The sequence below is a fragment of the Drosophila rhopaloa genome, unplaced genomic scaffold, assembly GCF_018152115.1.
Source record: "Drosophila rhopaloa isolate 14029-0021.01 unplaced genomic scaffold, ASM1815211v1 contig_155, whole genome shotgun sequence".
NCBI classification, from domain to species: Eukaryota; Metazoa; Arthropoda; class Insecta; order Diptera; family Drosophilidae; genus Drosophila; species Drosophila rhopaloa.
This window is the reverse complement of record NW_025335034.1, coordinates 13,855,219-13,875,626: the sequence shown is the minus strand read 5'-3', so window position 1 is coordinate 13,875,626 and position 20,408 is coordinate 13,855,219. Positions and strand designations below refer to the sequence as shown.

The 20,408-nt window shown below is 35.6% G+C and overlaps 1 protein-coding gene across 2 annotated transcripts in view; it reads left to right on the top strand.

Moving 5' to 3' along the window:
• LOC108043611 (rabankyrin-5) overlaps positions 1–20,408 on the top strand; it is a 125,661-nt gene that overhangs the window by 68,716 nt on the left and 36,537 nt on the right. For both annotated transcript variants that reach the window (XM_044457432.1, XM_044457433.1), the window contains exon 2: positions 5,617–6,359. In XM_044457432.1, the coding sequence (XP_044313367.1) occupies positions 5,617–6,359 (743 nt within the window). The remainder of the gene's footprint in view (positions 1–5,616; positions 6,360–20,408) is intronic.

Here is a 20,408-nt window from a genome sequence, read left to right as displayed (position 1 = left end):
TAAATTTTGCCATACCCTCTCTTATACCTACAATTATAATTTCAGTCAAAAGTTTGCAACACAGTGAAGGAGACCCTATAAAGTATATATATCAGCATATATATCTTGATCAGCATCACCAAGAGAGTCGTCTAGCAATGTCTGTCTGTCCGTCCGTCCGTTTCTACGCAAACTAGTCCCTCAATTTTAAAGCTTTCTGCTTGAAACTTTTCCAACAGTTTTCATTCTAATGCAGGTAGTATATAAGTCGGAACGACATAGCTTCATTGTTTTTAGTAATATAGCCATAGAAATCGAAATGTAGTCGTTTGGTTTCGGCAAGCCGAAGTTTGATTTCTTTCTTGTTTTCTATAACAATATTAAAAGTTTTGTTTTTCTTTGCAAACGTTTAAAACCACGGATTTTCCCAGATTGACGCATTTATATGTGTGTGTGGTTTTAAAAATTATTAGACTAAAATTCCTAAGGTCATTTACATTCCTTTTTTTCTGGAATAGGTGGATCTCTACTAAACAGGCTTGCACTTCGCTGCCTTAGCGTTGTAAAAGTGAAAAGATAATTTAAATATCTTTATTAATTTTATATGTGATATGGTCAAAACCGCCGGCTGTTTTTTTTTATTTTAATGTATATTGTTCTAAGTTATCAGAATTAAAGAGTGGGTTTTCATTTTCTTTTTTTAGCATAAAGTTCAACCACCGGTCACGACGAAGTTATATGCTGCGTGCTTAGATACTGCGCGGAAATCCTGTGTAGACCTCTCCACAAGTTATCTTTGGAAACTTCTCACTTCCAACTTATTTGGAAGAAGTCATTTGTTACTCCCCTTCATAATAATTTTATTTCTCGAATCGAATAAAAAAAGTACACAGGTATATTCAAGGTGACTGCCATCCCAAAACTTTTCAAAGACGTTATTACTTCCGAAAAACCATGACGACAAACCTCTTAGAGCTAAAGTCTTTTGTAATAAACGGCTTTGGAATAACATTCATACTGACTTAGTTTCACCAAAGACCAATATAAACTCCAAGATGCGTAACGCCATACGATTTTTTTGCACACGAATTTTTTGTGCTGGCTTTTCAACTGGCTTTTCGCTCTCTGCCCAAAAGCCAGCGAGAGAGCGCTCTAAAGCCAGCCGCTCTTTGCACGCATACTGCGACAGCCGACGAATGTATGTGTGCACATGTATTCACTAGCGAAGAAATTCGCTGCAGCGCGCTGTCGAAATATACTCTTTATTTTAAAATTATAACATTATTAAAAATACTTATTTTGTATTGCCTTTATATTTACTTTATTTACTAATTATTCGAATGTATAATATTTTTTAGTAATGACCAAATATATCTAAGTATAAAAAATAACATAATTTATTTCATACATGACTTCACATTGGAATAATTGTCATTAGGGTATTCAGCATGCGACGTGTGAACGATTTTTAGGAGCCTCAGAAATTTTGCGATTGAACAGAATGAATATTTTTATATTTATTGTATTTTAAATATATGGATTAAAAAATATGTGGTATTTTTATATTATACGTATTATAATAACATTATATAAAATTATTATCATAATATAAATTAAATTTATATAAATATTTGTAAATTAACTATTTTAATTATTTAGAAAAAAGAGAAATCCAAAGGGGAAACAAAAAAGGTTTAAATAATTTAAGTAGTCAATATATTGAATATACTATTTAATAATTAAAATAGTTAATATATTAATTATACTACCTAATTAAAATAGTTAATATACAAATACATACTTAAATATTATATATACATTTTATAAAAATTACCCATTTTTAGTATTTCTTATGAATATTAAATTTGGTTAAATGATTTTGCGCCTTTTAATTTGATTTGTAAAACGCGCGCTTTTGGGTTAATTGTAAGCGACACTAATAAATAAATAATGTTTTATTGAAATATTAAAAAAAAATGGAACCGAAAAAACATTCTAAAAAATATAACAAAACGCTTTCGACAACTTGGAAAAAAGTTATAAATATGTATGTACGTAATATACAATATAAATAGGATATCCTGTAGCTTAGTTTTATAATTAAGCATTCATTTCGTGTTATTATAAATAGTTTAACTTTTTATAAAAGAATAGATTTAAATGCAGGTTGATAATATTAGATATGATGTTATTCGTATTTACTTAAAATGTTTTAAGTCATTAGATCAAAGTTTAATATATTTGAATAAAAATTAAATTTAATATTTCCATTTTAAACAGCCATGGATAAAAAAAAGCGAAATATATTTAATTAAATATCCTTTAAATATATTCAACTTAAATATAGTTCGCTTTGTTTTTGTTTAACAATCATAGTATATTCAAACCTATAAAACTTTATTGAAATATTTTTAAATTTAATCAAGCAGTTTTATGTGTTTTGTATTAAAAGTTATGTTTTTAGCTTTAATTTAAATATGTAAAACGAAACTTTGAATTAAATATGCAGATATTAATTTTTAAGGTATATAAAAAAGTTTTACATCAAGCTTCATTGCCATATATACATAAATGCAATTTAAATAATCATCCTGTTCAATCATAGAAGTTCTTTTGACACACAATTAGTTTCTTAGTCCAGAAATGATTTCTGGACGAAAATCGTCTTCTCGAACAAATACGCACACATTCGCACTTTCTTATTCGTGCAATTCTATTTTTAGATTTTTACGCTCTCAACTTTGTGCGAGCGGAGAGAGCGGAATTTTCGTCGCCATTAAAAAACGAGCTGCATATTGTAAAACCAATGTATGGGCGTTACGCATCTTAGTGATTATATTGGTCTTTGGTTTCACTGACCTTAGAAAAGCGTCTTATTCTGTATATTACTCGCTTCTTTTATTAAAGCTAGACTTATTAGAGTTTCCACGTACTCTGCAAACATGGAACTTAAGTTATCTAATTAATAGGACTCAACGAGTCTTCTTTAAAATCTCTATCTCTAATTTGATCCGAGTTTCTTTGGGGGTTCCACAAGGAAGCCACCTTGGCTCACTTCTCTTTACATTATTTATTTACGATTACCCTCTAGCCTTGACAAAGAAAAGTTCTCATGTACGCATGTTTGGGTCAACCCACAAAATGCCACATATACGCTGGGTGGTGGTGAGTTGTCTGGAATCACTCATGTTGATGACCTTGTTCAAGAAGGACTTGACCCAAACTTAAGTTTTGTAACCGTATTACTTGCATGGTGACTAAAGCAAGGGGAGTGCAAGGATTTATCAAAAGGTGGTCAAAGGAATTCGATGATCCCTATGTCACAAAGACTTTATTTATTTCACTTGTCCGTCCAATTTTTGAGTACGGCTTACCAGTTTGAAGTCCCCAGTATGGTGTACATATAGTCCGGATAGAGTCTATGCAAAATTTTTTTTTACTATTTGCTCTACGGGGCTTAACTGGAATGCAAGCCTATTACTTTAAATCATTGTAGATCTATGCATGAACCTTTTAGAGAACTTTGTTCTGACTATAATTGACTATACCATATTATTTCTTTTACCGACTCTTTGCCAATCTTAAAAAAATTAATTTTATCTCATTTAGCACAAAATTAGTATTAGAATTTTGTTCATATGTAATTAAGAGAGGATTATACTCCCGTTTCATTACAAATCTTTATTTATCGGTATTTCTCCCGTTTATTGGTTAAAAATAATGCGGAATCCGTTTGGATTGAGAACTAATTACTGCTAACTTAAATAAATTAAACGGCAGCGCTACGAGCAGATTGCCGACCTTGTACTTCTCATCTTAACTTGTATTTTAACTTATTCTGTCCGCTTCTATATTGTTCTTTTTCGCGAGCCCGTTTTTTACGTCACCTTGAGGAAAAAGGCTCCGCGCGTAACAAGCACTGTTTGACGTCGTAAGTTCTACTTTGCGCTGATCATAGTGCAATCAACGTCCGACAATTAGTTCTTTATTAACTCCCTATTTATACATGTTACTCGTAGAGTAAAAGGGTATATTGTATTCGTGCAAAAGTATGTAACAGCTAGAAGGAAGCGTTTCCGACCCTATAAAGTATATATATTCTTGATCAGGGTCACTAGCCGAGTCGATATAGCCATGTCCGTCTGTCCGTCTGTCCGTCTGTCTGTCTGTCCGTATGAACGCTGAGATCTCGGAAACTATAAAAGCTAGAAGATTGGCATTTTGCATGCAGATTCTAGGAGTTCCTACGCAGCGCAAGTTTGTTTCAAAAAGGTGCCACGCCCCCTTTAACGCCCACAATCGCTTATATACGATTTTAAAAATTTAAATATTTCGGAAAAGTAAAAATGCAGTTTTATTGTGTTTATCAATACCTATCGAAATGTAGAAGAAATTTTTCAAATCGGACCATTCGTTAAAAAGTTATGCGTGATCAAAGTTTCTATCTCCATCTCCCTCGCACTCCCTTTACCTGAGTAATGGGTATCTGATAGTCGGGGCACCCGACTATAGCGTTCTCTCTTGTTTTATTTGGATTTGTGCACTTAGAAATTTTAGATAAGAGCTAGTTGGTCAAGGTCAAACTTTTCAAGAACTTCAGCCTGAAAGTTTTTCAGTTTTTTTTTTACATTAACCAAACAAAACTATTGTGTTGGTTTAAACATTTATTTCTACAGTTTTTTATGTAACAAATTTTTTTTTCAATTCTTATAGCTTTTTCCTTTGAGACTTAAGTTAATAGCGTTTCTCTTACTATAGAATTAGTGCACAGCGGAAGCAGTTCTTTGTCGCTGTCCTCAGCTGCGTAGCTTCTTGCTGGCTGATACTACTGTGTCGCTCCCTGCCTGCTACTGCATCGCTTCTGGCTTGCGGTTGCTGCGACGCTTCTGCCTTCCAAAGGCTGAGATCGGGACGGCTCCACCAAGGCCCTGGATGTTATGCGAACCTCCCTATCCCGGCCTGCAAGGTATATCGCCCAGCAAAAGTAACTATGTTCCGCCTTATCGCCTAGCCACCTTTTTCGAAGGCTTCCGCAGTTTAGTATGGACTTTGTCGGCAAGGTATATTGCCTAGCAGATGCTGAGTACAACCAGGGGGTTATGTTGGATCTGACTTTCCTGATTAAACAAGACTTTTTTAAGACTCAGGGATCCGCTTGCTGTGGTGGCGCTCTCTTGAGTTTTTCGACCACCAGAAGACTGGGATGGCTTCTCAGCTGGTCGTGGTTTGTTCTCTATGAATAGATCCTACAATCTGCGGTGAAGAGACAAGATTATCTGGGTATTTCTACGTCACAGATACCCGGTCTGTCAGGGGCTGTTTATTTTTGCTTTGTCTTCCAGTCTTACCGGTAACCATGCAGTCTGATTTGCATGCTTACTCACAGTTACCCTATAATCATAATAAATAATTTATTCAGCTTGACGCCCTTAAATCCATCCCATAAACAAAAAGTTATTTCTTATTATTTCTATTTGCAGTAATTGTGCAAGTAAAAGTATCTCAAACAACTGTATAACTTATTGTTAACGTTACAAACCAAAATATAAAAACATACAAATATAAAGCTAAACATATTTTATAAACATTTACCAATATGACGTTAACTTACCATTAAATATTTTTGTATATTTAAAGGGACAAATGACAATGCTTCCGTTCAACATTTGGAGAAACATTTAGCGTTGTTAAAGGATGAATATAAAAATCAACAGCGCAAGTATGGGGAATTGGAGAGAAAATACAACGAAATTGTTGCTACATCAGCAAATGAAGAGTTCTCAGGCGGACTCAACAATTTTGTCTCACGTCTGTCATTAACGGTTGCTTCATTATTTGGTAGTCATACTTATGCTGATATTTACATTAGAGCACAAGAGAAAGTATTTCCGGCACACAAAATCGTTCTTCACGCACGCTCTGAAAAATGGGGAGATAATCACCTAAGCGGCATACAAGAGCTCGACTGGAGCGATTTAAATGAAGATGTTGTGCTGGCACTTTTGCGTTGGATATACACTGATCTTATTGATTTGCAGCATGATGGGCTAGCTTTGGATCTTCTTAGAACCGCACATCGATTTGGTTTACCATCTCTTTTAGGACTGTGTGAGCGAGCATTAGTTGCTTCGGTGGGAGTAAGGTCTTGCATACGATTTTATTGTGTTGCTAAAGAAGTAGATGCATCAACATTGTTAGAATACTGTGCCGGCATTATATCAACACATTGGGACGACCTTACAACGCAAGACTTTGAGCACATGTCCGGGCCTTTATTGTTTGAAATGCTTCAGACCAAAACAAAGTATCCCCTCCATGCTGCTGTCAGACTCCAAAGGGAAGACGTTGTAAGCATGTGCATTCAAGAAAATGGTAACGCAGTAAGTTTTCAAAACATAATAAAAAAAATTATTAAAAAATTGAAATCAATATTACAAATTTGTATAATATAAGGTACATTTCCACAGACTGTCAATACTTTTGAACTTTTAACCTACTCATTATTTGTTTTTTTAGAATGGGTGTAATGGTAACATTATTTTAAAAATCACAGTTTAGAGATTTTTTTCACACTTTTTTTGCAATACAAATGCAGGACTGTTCGAAAATAATTAAAGATTTTAATATATAATTTGTCTTAAAAATATTTTGATGTTGATCTCATAACCTTTCACAAAGAATATCTTCCATATCCTGTTCTATTCAATTACTCATTAGTCATTAGAATCCAAGAATTCTTGTCGACTATTATTTTAGCAGTTCAAAAATCGTTTTGTTGATCGACTTTTAGTGACAACTACTCCTACTTTATCGACTGGTTTAATATCCTCAATTATTGTATTTGGTATTTGTATCCGGCGTGCAAAACTAATTCGGAAAGACGAAGCAACAGTGCCATGCACTTAATTCGTAATTCAGGTTGTTCAAAACCTGAAGAACATTATCGCATTTAAAATTTATATTGTTATAAAGGGTAACCCACGAAAGATTTGCGTTTTAAAATCGCTATAAAAAAACAACGAGTATATATTTTTTCAAAATTTTGCCTCAACATTGCCGTTTATGTATGAAACACCACTTCGTTCATATGGCTGCCTCGGCTGGCTTCACAGTAGCCCATTCGGTCGACCCAAAGCGTAACATTTATCCTTGACGGCACCCCATAAAAAATAGTAAAACGGGGTCAAATCGCAGTTGCGAGGCGGTTGACATCGCCGTTTCGGCTGATTATGCGATGACGTTGGCTGTGTGGCACGTAGCGCTGTCGTGCTGGAACCATATGTCGTCTATGTCTTCCTCTTCCATTCGGGGAAAGAAAAAGTCTTCCAACATGCCGCGATAGCGGACACCATTAACGGTTACGGCGGCTCCTTCCTCGTTTTCAAAGAAAAACGGCCCAATGATGTCACCCGAACACATATCGCACCAAACAGTCACTCGTTGTGGATGCATAGACTTCTCCAAGACGACGTGTGGATTTTCTGAACCCCAAATGCGACAGTTTTTCTTATTAACATAACCACCGAGGTGGAAATGGGCCTCATCAGAAAACACAATTTTTCGGTAAAAATGGTCATCATCGACCAAGCCCATTCCGCGAACCGAAAATGCATTGGATGGTCATGCGGCTTAGGCTGCTGAAGCAACAGAATCTTATATGGCCTTAGACGGAGGCCTTTGGTTAAAATCCGTTGCAGGGAAATGCGCGAAATGTCCAACTCTTGAGCACGGTGCCGAGTTGACGTCGACGGATTGTCATTGACAATTTCGGCCACCTCAGCGATATTTTTGACCGACCGAACTGGACGAGCACGTAAACGTGTTATTTTATCCATCAACAATCCAGTCTCACGCACACGCTTTACAAAACTATCCACAAACTGCCTGGAAGGCGCTTTATTTTTTCCGAATTTTGACCGCAATTTTCTTACAGTTTATGTTGAAGACTCTCCACTTTGGAAGAAAGTTTTCAATATTTCCCAATTTTCTTCGAGCGTAAACTTAACCATTTTGTAAACCGCAAACCTTCTACTAAATATCTGACACATTGACAATGACATTTGAAATGTCAAAGTCAAAATTATCGATAGTTCAAAAAGCAAACGCTAGATGGGCCACCCTGTATATATTGTATATTGAAGTTAACTAATTTGTTCTGGTTTGCTTACCGATCGCGCTATAACATTGACTTATAAAGCCAGTTTTTTGACTTTGCTTGATCTCTCCACGAATAGGATCTACGGTTGGATAGGGAGGGTACATAAATTAACAGTAGTCTATTAGAATAATCAGGTAGGATAAGATAAGATTTGCATCCCAGTTTAGGGGCATTCAAGAAAAAAGTAGAAAGTTTTTTCTTTCTGATTTAATGTAGTCAATATGTACTCCGCATTGTGAACTCCAATCGGGAGACCCATACTCCAGAATCGGATGGACTAGCGAAACAAATAGAGTCTTATTGTCATAAGAATCATCGAATTCTTTTGACCACTTTTTATTAAAACCAAGCACGCCTCTGGCTTTATTAACCATGGACGAAATAATGATCAAAACCGGATTAGAGTTATTCTATCTGAAGATAGAATAAAAAGTCATCAGCTTGCACTTAGAGGCGTTTAAATTTGGTAAAGTATTCCGGCACCAGTTTTGAAAGTTATCCTGACCGAATTGTAAGTCTAAATGGGAGGAAATATCCTTATACTGCATCCATAATTTAACATCATCTGCGTACATAAATACCCGAGAATGACTTATAACTGGGGGAATGGCGTTAATAAATCGCTTAAAAAATTGTAATTAAACAATTTCCGTTTAAAAAATTTACTTTACAAAATTTGTTTAGATGGAAGAGAATTTAATGATTTATCAAATGAGCCGTCACAAAGCTGTTCAGTACAGCTTTTCTCAATCGTGTACACAAAACAGAAAAAGGTGTTTTGAGAAAAAAGCCTTTAAAGTTTTGAAGCGTTTGAACACGCCTCCCGACCCGTTCGGTACAAAATCAACTTTGTAAATATTTCAGATATCGACTTGAAATTTTAAATCAATATTCTTAAACAGTTTTACAATAGAATGAAATTATTTCAATTTTTTGGATCTTAAAGATTAATATAAGGAAATACCCTAGGAGCCCTTAAAAGCCGAGATTCCGTAGAAAATGTGAGTGATTTACAGAGTCAAATGCTTTACTAAAGTCTGTGTTAATAACCTCTGTTTGAGAACTACTTTTGAAGCCGATAAACGTCAAAATAAATGTGTTCCAGAGAGTTAGTGGTTGTGTGTCTACGTTCAACACGTGCATCCATGTTGTTACCTTTTTTGTAGAGGAATTAAAATTAATTCCTTTCAAATATGGGGAAGTTTCTAAAGATAAGGTAAATATTATGTGAAGAGGTTTGCACAAGGCTTCAGCGCAATACCTAAGCACGCACCCAGGAATACCATCGGTTCCAATAAACACGAAGAAGATCCAAAAGAAGAGAGCTTTCGTTTAAAGTGAGAAAAAATGTTTGTTGAATAATCTAAAATAAAATATGTCGTTTAAAAAAATTGGGGATATAAATCGGCTGGTGCCTGATCTGTGGTTCCCGTCATGTTTTCGAACGACAGCGGGAAATGATAAGAATTAGATTTACGCTTGGTGTTAACGAAGTTATAAAACTGTTTCGGGTCGTGAGAGAACTATAACACTGAGCATTAAGCACGGCAAATCTTGACCGCGCACTTAAATATCTAGCAAAAACAGATTGAGAACCAGAATTTTTATATTACTTAAAAAGTCTGACCTGATAACGATATGGCAGGCAATTAATAAAACCATGTTGTGCTGTAAGTAGTAAAACATTAGAACCATCCTCTGTAGACCACGTAGCTCCCGGTGTATTAAAATCTCCTAGAACTATAAACTGATCCCTGTCGGAAAATTTATTTGAAACAGACTTGATAACGGAAAGGTGATTTAAATAATCAGACAAGTACAGACAACGGCAGAATATTTGAGTAAGTTAAAAAATAAATTCCATAGTATTGAATTCCTTAAAAAATAAGTCTGACGTAAGGTTTAAATCCCCTCCAATTAAGACTTCACCTCCCCGTCTAGAGGGACGGTCATTATTATTTTATCATAGCTTCGAACTCTTTTACCAACATATTTTTTAGGCAGAGCATATGTCTTTAAAAAGCTCGTTTGGGATTGAGAAATTGAAAGAGGAAATGTCCCTAGCGTAAGAAAACTTAAACTTGTCCACCTTTACATTGATGGTATCGGCTTTAGTTCTATCTTGTATCAAAGTCATTATATCAGTAGATCAGAGCAAAGCCTAGAAAAAATATTTGTTTCTTCAGAGGAAGCCCTGAAAGGGATGTCTACAGAACCAACTTTGGACGGTGATCCGGACTCAATTATCCTTGTGGCAGTGTGGAGGCACAGCGGACAAATCGGAATTTTCCAAAATTCTGGGTGCATACAATTCGCTACGGGTTGTTCGGATACCGAATCTTTTTTAGCTGCTGATCTTAGCAACCTTTAAGTGAACAAAACTACAACATGAAAATTGTTTATCAGTTGTTTACCCTTGCAGAGGGTATTATAATTTTGGTCAAAAGTGTGCAACGCATTGAAGGAGACATGTCCGACCATATAAAGTATATACTATATTCTTGATCAAGATCGCGTCCTGTCTGTCGGTCTGTCTGTCTGATATCGGATATAACTTTCAAGAATGGAAGATATTTCGCGCAGTGTAAAAGCTATTAACATAAATCTTTCCAAATCTTATTTTTTTATGCATACCTTGATCAGGGTAAAAGCGCTTGGCGATCGTATATAGACCCTTTAGACCCATAGGAACAATTGGGTGAAATCGGTTAAAATTTAATGATTTTTAGGATATTTCGCACAGTATATAAGCAATTGACATGAATCTTTCCAAATCGTATTTTATGCATACCTTGATTAGGGTAAAAGCACGTGACGATCGGACGTCTATATTCTATAGCTCCCATAGGAACAATAGGGTGAAATCGGTCCAAATTTGATGATTATCAGAATATTTCGCGCAGTGTGTAAGCTACTGACATAAATTTTTCCAATTCTTATTTATTTACGCATATCTTGATTAGGGTAAAAGCGCTTGCCGATCGGACGTCTATATCTTATAGCTTCAGCAGGAAAAATTGTTAAGGGCTGCGAAAGTATCCCTTTTTATACCCGTTACTCGTAGAGTAAAAGAGTATATTGTATTCGTGCAAAAGTATGTAACAGGTAGAAGGAAGCGTTTCCGACCCTATAAAGTATATATATTCTTGTTCAGGATCACTAGCCGAGTCGATCTAGCCATGTCCGTATGTCCGTATGTCTGTCTGTCCGTATGAACGCTGAGATCTCGGAAACTATAAAAGCTAGAAGATTGGCATTTTGCATGTAGATTTTAGGAGATCTTACGCAGCGCAAGTTTGTTTCAAAATGGTGCCACGCCCCCTCTGACGCCCACAAGCCACAAGCTGTGACCACAGTGCTACTATGAAAATTTTAATTGATATGTATTTGTTTCGTCAATACCTATACCCTTGCAGAGGGTATTATAATTTTGGTCAAAAGTGTGCAACGCAGTGAAGGAGACATCTCCGACCCTATAAAGTATATATATTCTTGATCAGGATCACCTCCTGAGTTGATATAGCCATGTCCGTCTGTCCGTCTGTCTGTTTCTACGCGAACTAGTCTCTCAGTTCTAAAGATATCGAATTGAAACTTTGCACACACCCTTCTTTCCTTTGCACGCAGTATATACAAGTATGTCGGAACGGCCGGGATCGGCCGACTATATCCTTTAGCTGCCATATAACTAATTGATCGGAAATGCCATAACCTTGGTGTTTGTAAAGTTAGGAAGCTGGGATTTCCTATGGGTTTTATATTTGGCCAATCAATCCGACCTACCAAATTTCATAAGGATCGGCCGACTATATCCTATAGCTGCCATATAACTGATAGATCGGAAATGCCATAACTTTGGTGTTTGTAAAGTTAGAAAATTGGGATTTCCTATGGGTTTTATTTTTGGCCAATTAATCCGACCTACCAAATTTCATATGGATCGGCCGACTATATCCTGTAGCTGCCATATAACTGAACGATTGCAAATGCCATAACTTTTGTGTTATTAAAGTTAGGAAGTTGGGATTTTTTATGAGTATTAAGAATGCATCATATGAATAATTTTGGAGAATATAATTTACAAAGTATTCTGCAAGGGTATATCAACTTCGGCTTCGCCCGAAGTTAGCTTTCCTTTCTTGTTATATGACATTTTTGCAGTATAAAAGCAATTGACATCAAACGATGCAAATCTAGTTTATTTATGTATATATAGTTTATTTATGTATTATTCCTTTCGCTACTTTTTTAGTTTTAGCAATTTCGGCAAAGTCTGCAAGGGTATTAAAACTTCGGCTTGCCGAAGTTAGCTTCCGTCCTCGTTAAAAATGTGTATATATAGAGCACCAAAAATAATATTTAATAAACCAAAATGTCTTCCTTTAAGTAAAGAAAGAATATTACAATCCGATATTTATGTAAATTAATTTGATCTCATATGCTGTAATAATTTTATATTAAACAAGAAAGAAAAGCTAACTTCGGGCGGACCCTTGCAGAATGTTCAGTAAATTATATTCTCCAAAACTATTCATATTTTGTAAATTATATTCTCAAAAACTATTCATATGATGCATTCTTAATACACGTAAAAAATCCCAACTTCCTAACTTTATAAACACCAAAGTTTTGGCATTTCCCATCGTTCAGTTATATGGAAGCTATAGGATATAGTCGGCCAAACATAAAACCCATAGAAAATCCCAACTTTCTAACTTTACAAACACCAAAGTTATGGCATTTCCGATCAATTAGTTGTATGGCAGCTATAGGATATAGTCGGCCGATTCCGGCCGTTCCAACTTATATACTGCGTGCAAAGGAAAGAAGGGTGTGTGCAAAGTTTCAATTCGATATCTTTAAAACTGAGAGACCGGTTTGCGTAGAAACAGACAGACGGACAGACGGACGGACGGACAGACGGACATGCTTATATCAACTCAGGAGGCGATCCTGATCAAGAATATATATACTTTATAGGGTCGGAGATGTGTCCTTCACTGCGTTGCACACTTTTGACTAAAATTATAATACCCTCTGTAAGGGTATAAAAATATTCTGTTGACATGAATTGTCTCTAATTTTTCCTTTGTTCCTTCATCCATCAGGTCTTTTCAAAAGAAGGCCTGATTTGCTGTCACAGAATCAGTCCTAAATCAATTAAGACCCACTAAATTTAACAGCTTACAATAAAATTACAGTAACATGAATAAAATCAAAGACTGTGAGTCGGTTGCCCTAAATCGAGTCAAGTGATGGAAAAAAGTTTGGATTATAATTGGAGATAAGATAGTCTGTAGTAAATGCGAGCTACCAAGCAGGATATATTTATACTTTAAGATTCGATAATCAAGAAAATAATACATATTAATATATATAATTTATTGAATACTCTTCAACGAAGAATTGAATTTAAAATGGGAATAAAAAATTATTAAATATTCAAAAAAAGAAGCAAACTGCGGCAAACGAAAAAAAAAGTATAAATATTTTGATTATTATGCGTTTTTTTAGAACGAAGAAATCTGCCGATTTCCGATACATTTTTCAGTGGTTCAAGTTTTATAGAATTAAAAATATATTTTAAATCGTTAGATAAAAAAATTATCTCGAATTATATTATATTATTATTTTATTTTATGCTATATCCTATGCTCTTGGATTCTCATTTGTTCTTGTAAGCATTTAACTTTAAGACTTTGTTATGCAGGCTCTTTGATTTTTGTGTCTATATTGGCTACTGATTTGCCAGCCAAAGTTTCAGTTGTGCCATAATATAAATTTAAGCAATTTGCTGTCAAAGGAGTTAATTTTAAAACAATTTTATATTTATTTAGTTGTTTAATTTTTAATCCAATTTTATTTTAATAATTTTGTTATATTTCGGCTGCGCTTCGGCAACTGTCTTCAGGGTAACTATTAAACAAAATAAAACACATAAAATAACATTAATTTAAACAATAGTTTAAAATATTACTGTACATGTTTTTTATAGAAAAAAACAAAAATTTGTAGCATCTAGTATTAGTTATTTATTTCAGTAAGTGTCTGTAAATATGAACGCAACTTCTAACTTCTGTTTTGTATTTCAGTCTTATGTTTGTGGGCGCGTTTATTATAAGTAACATTTCTTGCTAAGTCTTCAGGTACGTTTTGCATATTGACTTTGTCTTTTCATTTTTTTGATGTGGTTATTCAAAGTAGTTGTTTTTTTTGGCACTCAAAGAGCAGGAGCTGGTGCATTGTAGTTAAACATATGGTTAGGTTCTGTTATACACTTATTATTTTCAGGATTAAGGATCCGAATCTCACAGAACATCTAAATTTTGGTTTGTAGGCCATTCAATCTTCCAGGAACAGTATAAAGTATACAAAAATAAATCACTCAGGTGTTTGAATATTATGGCACCACGTCGCGATCCTGCTACCTTTGCACCGATTCCTGCCGACAGAGGGGCGTGCGAGTGAACTATAACTTGCAGTTTGTGGTATTTCCCGTAGTTGTTTTTAAGTTTCTTGTTGATTTGTTAATCTCAAATAAAGAACCTTCTCTTTCTGCAGTCAAAATATAAATATATGTATTGTGGCATATTGATCTAAATGTGGAACCTCTGCCCAGAAAACTCTTATGTGTACAATTACAATTATGTTCGTGCTTAAATGCTAACAGGTAGTTTTTGGTATCTGAGCTTGATCTTCCTGTCTTGCCAAATGCTTATGCGGTGGTACCGATACCGATTTTCAAAACTATTCCGTGTTCTCGTGTTTTAACCAATCGAATCCGTGTTTTCGCCAAAAAATAAATTAAGACATTATAAATGTTTAAAAAATTTGACCGCTTAGATTTAAGCCTTTTTACTATTTTTAACACACGTTCTAAAATTACAATTTAGCCAAAAATCTCTTTAAACGTCGAATAATGGCACTTCTAAACTGAGTATCAAAAATTCCTTCGGTAAAGTTTTTCCTTAAGCCTTAACGATTCATTTGATGGTTTTACCAAAGCTCTAGCTATATTCTAAACAAAGAAACTAAGCAAAAAGACGATCTATTATCGAGTTTAAGTGCTCTTTACAGTTATTGCTGCCAGAATACGCAAAAGACGTTTTTTAGCGTAAATCTGTTTGGCCCGGTTTTTGATAGTGTAGTAAAAATATACCATTCAAATTGTTTTTTGCGGTGTTTATTTTTACAGTGTTTTGCCACGCGATGTTAGGAAACATAAGAGCGGGAGATCGCAGTAGATAGAGAGACAGGAAAGAGTGTAGCAAGTGCGCAAAAGAAGAAGTTAACGGGGAAACTTTCAATTTAGTCAGAGTCGTATCAAGAAAATTTGCCGCGAGTTAACGGGGAAACTTTCAATTTGGTCAGAGACGTATCAAGAAAATTTGCCGCGAGTTGTGTTTTTTTGCCTAATTAATAGGAAAATTTCTTTGCATAACCGTGTATGTTGGTGTATAACCGTATGTGTATATTATTATTTTAGTTCGCCTTTCTCGGACTATTAATTTTTTCTATTGAATGTTCAAATTTGTTGATATCTCTGATGTTAACTTACAAATTTGCCAGTTAGTTTCGTTTTTTCTTAATTAGTAAAGTCATAAATGATTAACATTTAAATGAATATTTGGTTATTTATTAATTATGTGCAGTTGTGATATACCAATTAGCATAATTGCATTTTGTACATATATAAATGCGTTTTTGTAGTTTTTAATCTTATTATTCGATATAAACATTGCATAAATTGCACTATTTAAAAAATTATGTCTTAATATTTAAGAGCTTCCTGTATGGAGACAGAAATAATGCAAACATAAGACATCGCAAGCGAAGCTGCGGCCACCCTGCTAGTAATAAATACAATTTAATAGCTCTCGAAGTTTTCCTTAAAATTTCTTTTTCATTTGTCTATTTTTTCTGTTCACTTTCCAGTATTAATCAACCTTGCGCGATGCAGTGGCGTCATAACTCTGAACTAAACTATGAAAATCCTCCCCTTGTTCTATTCTGGACACACATGCGCGATGCAAATGCGTCAAAACTCAGAACTCTTTTTTTAAATTTTGTCTACTTGTGTTTAATCGTACGCACCTTTAAGCCCATGCGCAATGCAGTGACGTCAGTCTCTACCTTTAATTATCTTCCTTTTTATACCCTTGCAATTTCAGTCAAAAATTTGCAACGCAATAAAGGAGACATTTCCGAAGCTATAAAGTATACGAGTATATATTCTTGAACAGCATCACCAGGAGAGTCGATCTAGACATGTCCTTCTGTCCGTTCGTCCGTCTGTCCGTCCGTTTCTACGCAAACTAGTCCCTCCGTTTTAAAGCTATCTGTTTGAAACTTTTCCAAAAGTTATCTTTCTATTGCTCGGAACGAACCGGATCGGGCGACTATATAATATAATTCCCATAGAAACAATCGGAAAAAAGAAAATTAAAAAAATTAAAATTAAAGCTATATGCTTGAAACTTGCCCAAAAGTTGTCTTTCTATTGCATGTAGTATATAAGTCGGAACAAGCCCGATCGGGGGACACATAACCCACATAGGAATAATCGTATAATTTTGTTGTTTTTAATTATTTTGTGTTGTTGGGATCTCATAATATTTAAAAATTATGGAATTATGGTTTTTAATTAAATTAAAATCGGACAAAAGCTGCCATAGAATCGATGGAAAAAGCAGTATGAACTTTTTCGGTCGGAAAAAACAATTTAAAGAAAGTATAGTTTTGTTGTTTTTAATTATTTTTTGTTGTTGGGATTTCATAATATTTAAAAATTATGGAATTACGGTTTTAATTAAATTAAAATCGGACAACAATAGCTGCCATAGAAACGATGGAAAATGCAGCGCAAAATCGGCAAACCTTCATTGTTTTTAGTAATATAGGCATAGAAATCGAAATGTAGTGGATTTGTAACAACTGCAAGGGTATATATACTTGCGGCTTTCCGATTTTCCCTGTTTTCCTCTCGGTTTATAAGTTTTTTTTCGTATACTTTCCAAAAACTAATGTGCTGAAGCTAACCAAAATTCCGCGATGCAGTTACTCAGCTAAGAGCGGACATGTTTTAGAGGTGTTTGAACAAAATGACATGTTTTTATAATGATATTTTTTCATTTTTCTGACCTAAGTGTCTTCAACGCTATTACTTCTTGTATCCCATAAATAAGCAATAAGTTAATGAGAGAACTCTGCGGTATATATATGCCTCGTAGCATTTCGACGGCCTACAGCTTAGATAAAGGCAAAAAAAATGCATTTTTTTTACAAATTTGTTTGAAAACAATTCAGCTTGTATTATTTAAACAGCTGACTGTAATTTACAAAAATACGTTTGCAACGTTACCACATGTTCAACAAAATTATTTGCCAGTAAGTTGCCCAGTTTAAAATTTCTTGTTTGGTGACTCCGAATTATTTTCATCAAAATTTAAAAAAATTCGGAGTCCAGTTGTTCTAGTTTTGCTCATTTCAATTCATTATTTTATTTTGTTAACATTGAAGCAAACGTAATGTTAACTTTTAATCTAAGATCGGAGATCTATGCTCTCTGTTTGTTGTCAGCTGTATCATAAAATTTCAACTTTTATCAAATTCAAAAAAAATAAATTAACAACCTCCGGACAACTCTGTAGAATACTAGTATCACAACACGAATGATTTATTTTCGCATTCGAGAGTAAAAGTTTAGTCGTTGATAGCTTATTACTTAACATACTAACTAAAATTTAAAATGAAACATATTTTTAAACCATAAAAATTGTAAAAGCTTTAGTCGTTCCCTAAAATTCTAAATTGAATTTGTAACGTTCCTGCTGTACTGAGATAGTTCAACGGTGTCCAGGTGTTCGTTCCAACAATTTTATTTATGACAGGAGTGGTTGCTGTAAGAGTTGGACCCGGTTCCCAGAGAATGACACGTGCGTTTAAGAGTTTAAGACAAAGATAGGTACGTCCCGACGGGGTCCCTCTGGACTAGGCCAGGATATGTTTCCCTTTGCCTCTAGGTAGGTACGTCCCGACGGGGCCCCTCTGGACTAGGCCAGGATATGTTTCCCTTTACGTCTAGGTAGGTACGTCCCGACGGGGTCCCTCTGGACTAGGCCAGGATATATTTCCCCTTACGTCTAGTTACGTCCTGAGACCACTGAGGTCTGCCAGGGTGAGAGAAGGTTTGGAGGCCACTTAGGTTTTCCAGGTGATGAGAGAAGTGTTTGGAGGCCACTTAGGTCTTCCATGTTATGAGAGAAAGTTTGGGGGCCACTTAGGTCCCACTGTGGGTCTGGCAAGGTTAGCTCGGCGAGCCAAGTGGGACCCGAGCGGGTGATCGACTCGGGGAACCGAGTGATGGCTCGAGATTGAAGTTGGCTGCCACTGATGGCGGCTTCGTCCCTCAAAGTCGGGAGTTGGTAGTGGAATCCCCAAGACCGTCTGTCACTGATGACGGTCGGTCTTTCTGGGAGTGGGTAAAGGGAGGCTAACTACAATGTATTTGGATGGGGTACTAGACCCAGGTGACCTTTTTATACCGGTTGGCCCGATTAGTGTGGCCGTACAACAGCAAAACCCGTGCCATGCGACTTAGCGCATGTGGCCAGGTGGTCAGTGTGCCCAGCTCTTCTTTTTGGCGCGCTCGCCTGACTATTTGACTTTCGCTTCATGCTTTTATTATTTAAACTTCATGTTTTTCTCTTAACCTAGGCTTATTATTATACTTTATTCGGACGTTGATGCACTATGATCAGCGCAAACAAGTGGCCCTTACGACACCAAGCAGTGCTTGTTACGCGCGGAGCCTAATAGGCGTAAAAACGAGATCGCGAGAAGTTAAAAGCACGATGTAGAAGCGGACAGACTAAGATTAGAAATACGTACGAGACTAATACTAATACTAATTTTGTGCTAAGTAAGATAAAATTAATGATTTTAGGCTTGGCAAAGAGTCGGTAGTGGAAATATTGTGGTATAGTCTATTATAGTCGTTACACAGTACTTTAAACGGTTCATACATATCAAAGTTAGATCTACAAATATTTAATGTAAGAGGAACGTAGTTCCTGGTAATTCTATTAGGCACGGAGAAGCTTATGCGACCCAGTAACTCGGGACTCTCCACATCCCCGTGAATAAGTTTATAGATAAAAGTTGTGCCAAGCATCGTTCTACGATTTACTAAGGATGGTAGATTAATTAGGAGAAGTCTACTATAGTAGGATGGTAAAATAAGGCTTGCATTCTAGGTAAGGCCCCGTAGAGCAAATAATAAAAAGTTATTTTGAACAGACCCTATCCGGTCTATATGTACACCATACTGAGGACTCCAAACTGCAGAACAGTACTCGAGGATTGGACGGACTAGTGAAATGAACAGTCTTTGTAACATAGGGATCATCGAATTCCTTTGACCACCTTTTAATAAATCCAAGTACTTCCCTGGCTTTATTCACCATAGAAGTAACATGGTCACAAAACTTAAGTTTAGGGTCAAGGAGGACGCCAAGGTCATCAACATGCGTAATTCTAGACAACGCGCAACCATCCAGCGTATACGTTGCATGTTGTGGGTTCACCCGAAAAAATGTCATTACTTTGCACTTAGCGCTATTTAAATCCAAAATATTTTCACAACACCATGTTTGAAAAGCATTTAGCTCAGATTGTAAGTCTGAACTGCTAGAAATTTCCTTATATTGCAGGCATATCTGCGTACATAAGGACACGCGACTTTGTCAAGACTAGAGGGAGATCGTTTATAAATAAAGTAAAAAGAAGTGGGCCAAGGTGGCTTCCTTGTGGGACGCCTGAAGTAACTCGGATCAAATCAGAGATCGAGTTTTTAAAGAGGACTCGTTGAGTCCTACCACACAGATAACTTGAGATCCATGTTAGAAGATCACATGGAAACCCTAATAAGTCTAGCTTTATTACAAGAAGCGAGTGATTTACTGAATCAAACGCTTTACTAAAATCAGTGTAAACTACGTCAGTCTGCATGTTCTTTCTAAAGCCATTTATTACAAAAGACGTTAGCTCCAAGAGGTTTGTCGTCGTAGATCTTCGCCTTATAAATCCATGTTGACATGGAGATATAATCGATCTACAAAGATGTTGCAAATGGGGTGTAATAAAGTTTTCGAAAAGCTTTGGGATGGCGGATAATTTGGATATGCCTCTGTAATTACTTGTATTGCATGTATTTCCTTTCTTATGAAGGGGAATGACAAATGACTTCTTCCAAATAAGTGGGAAATGAGAT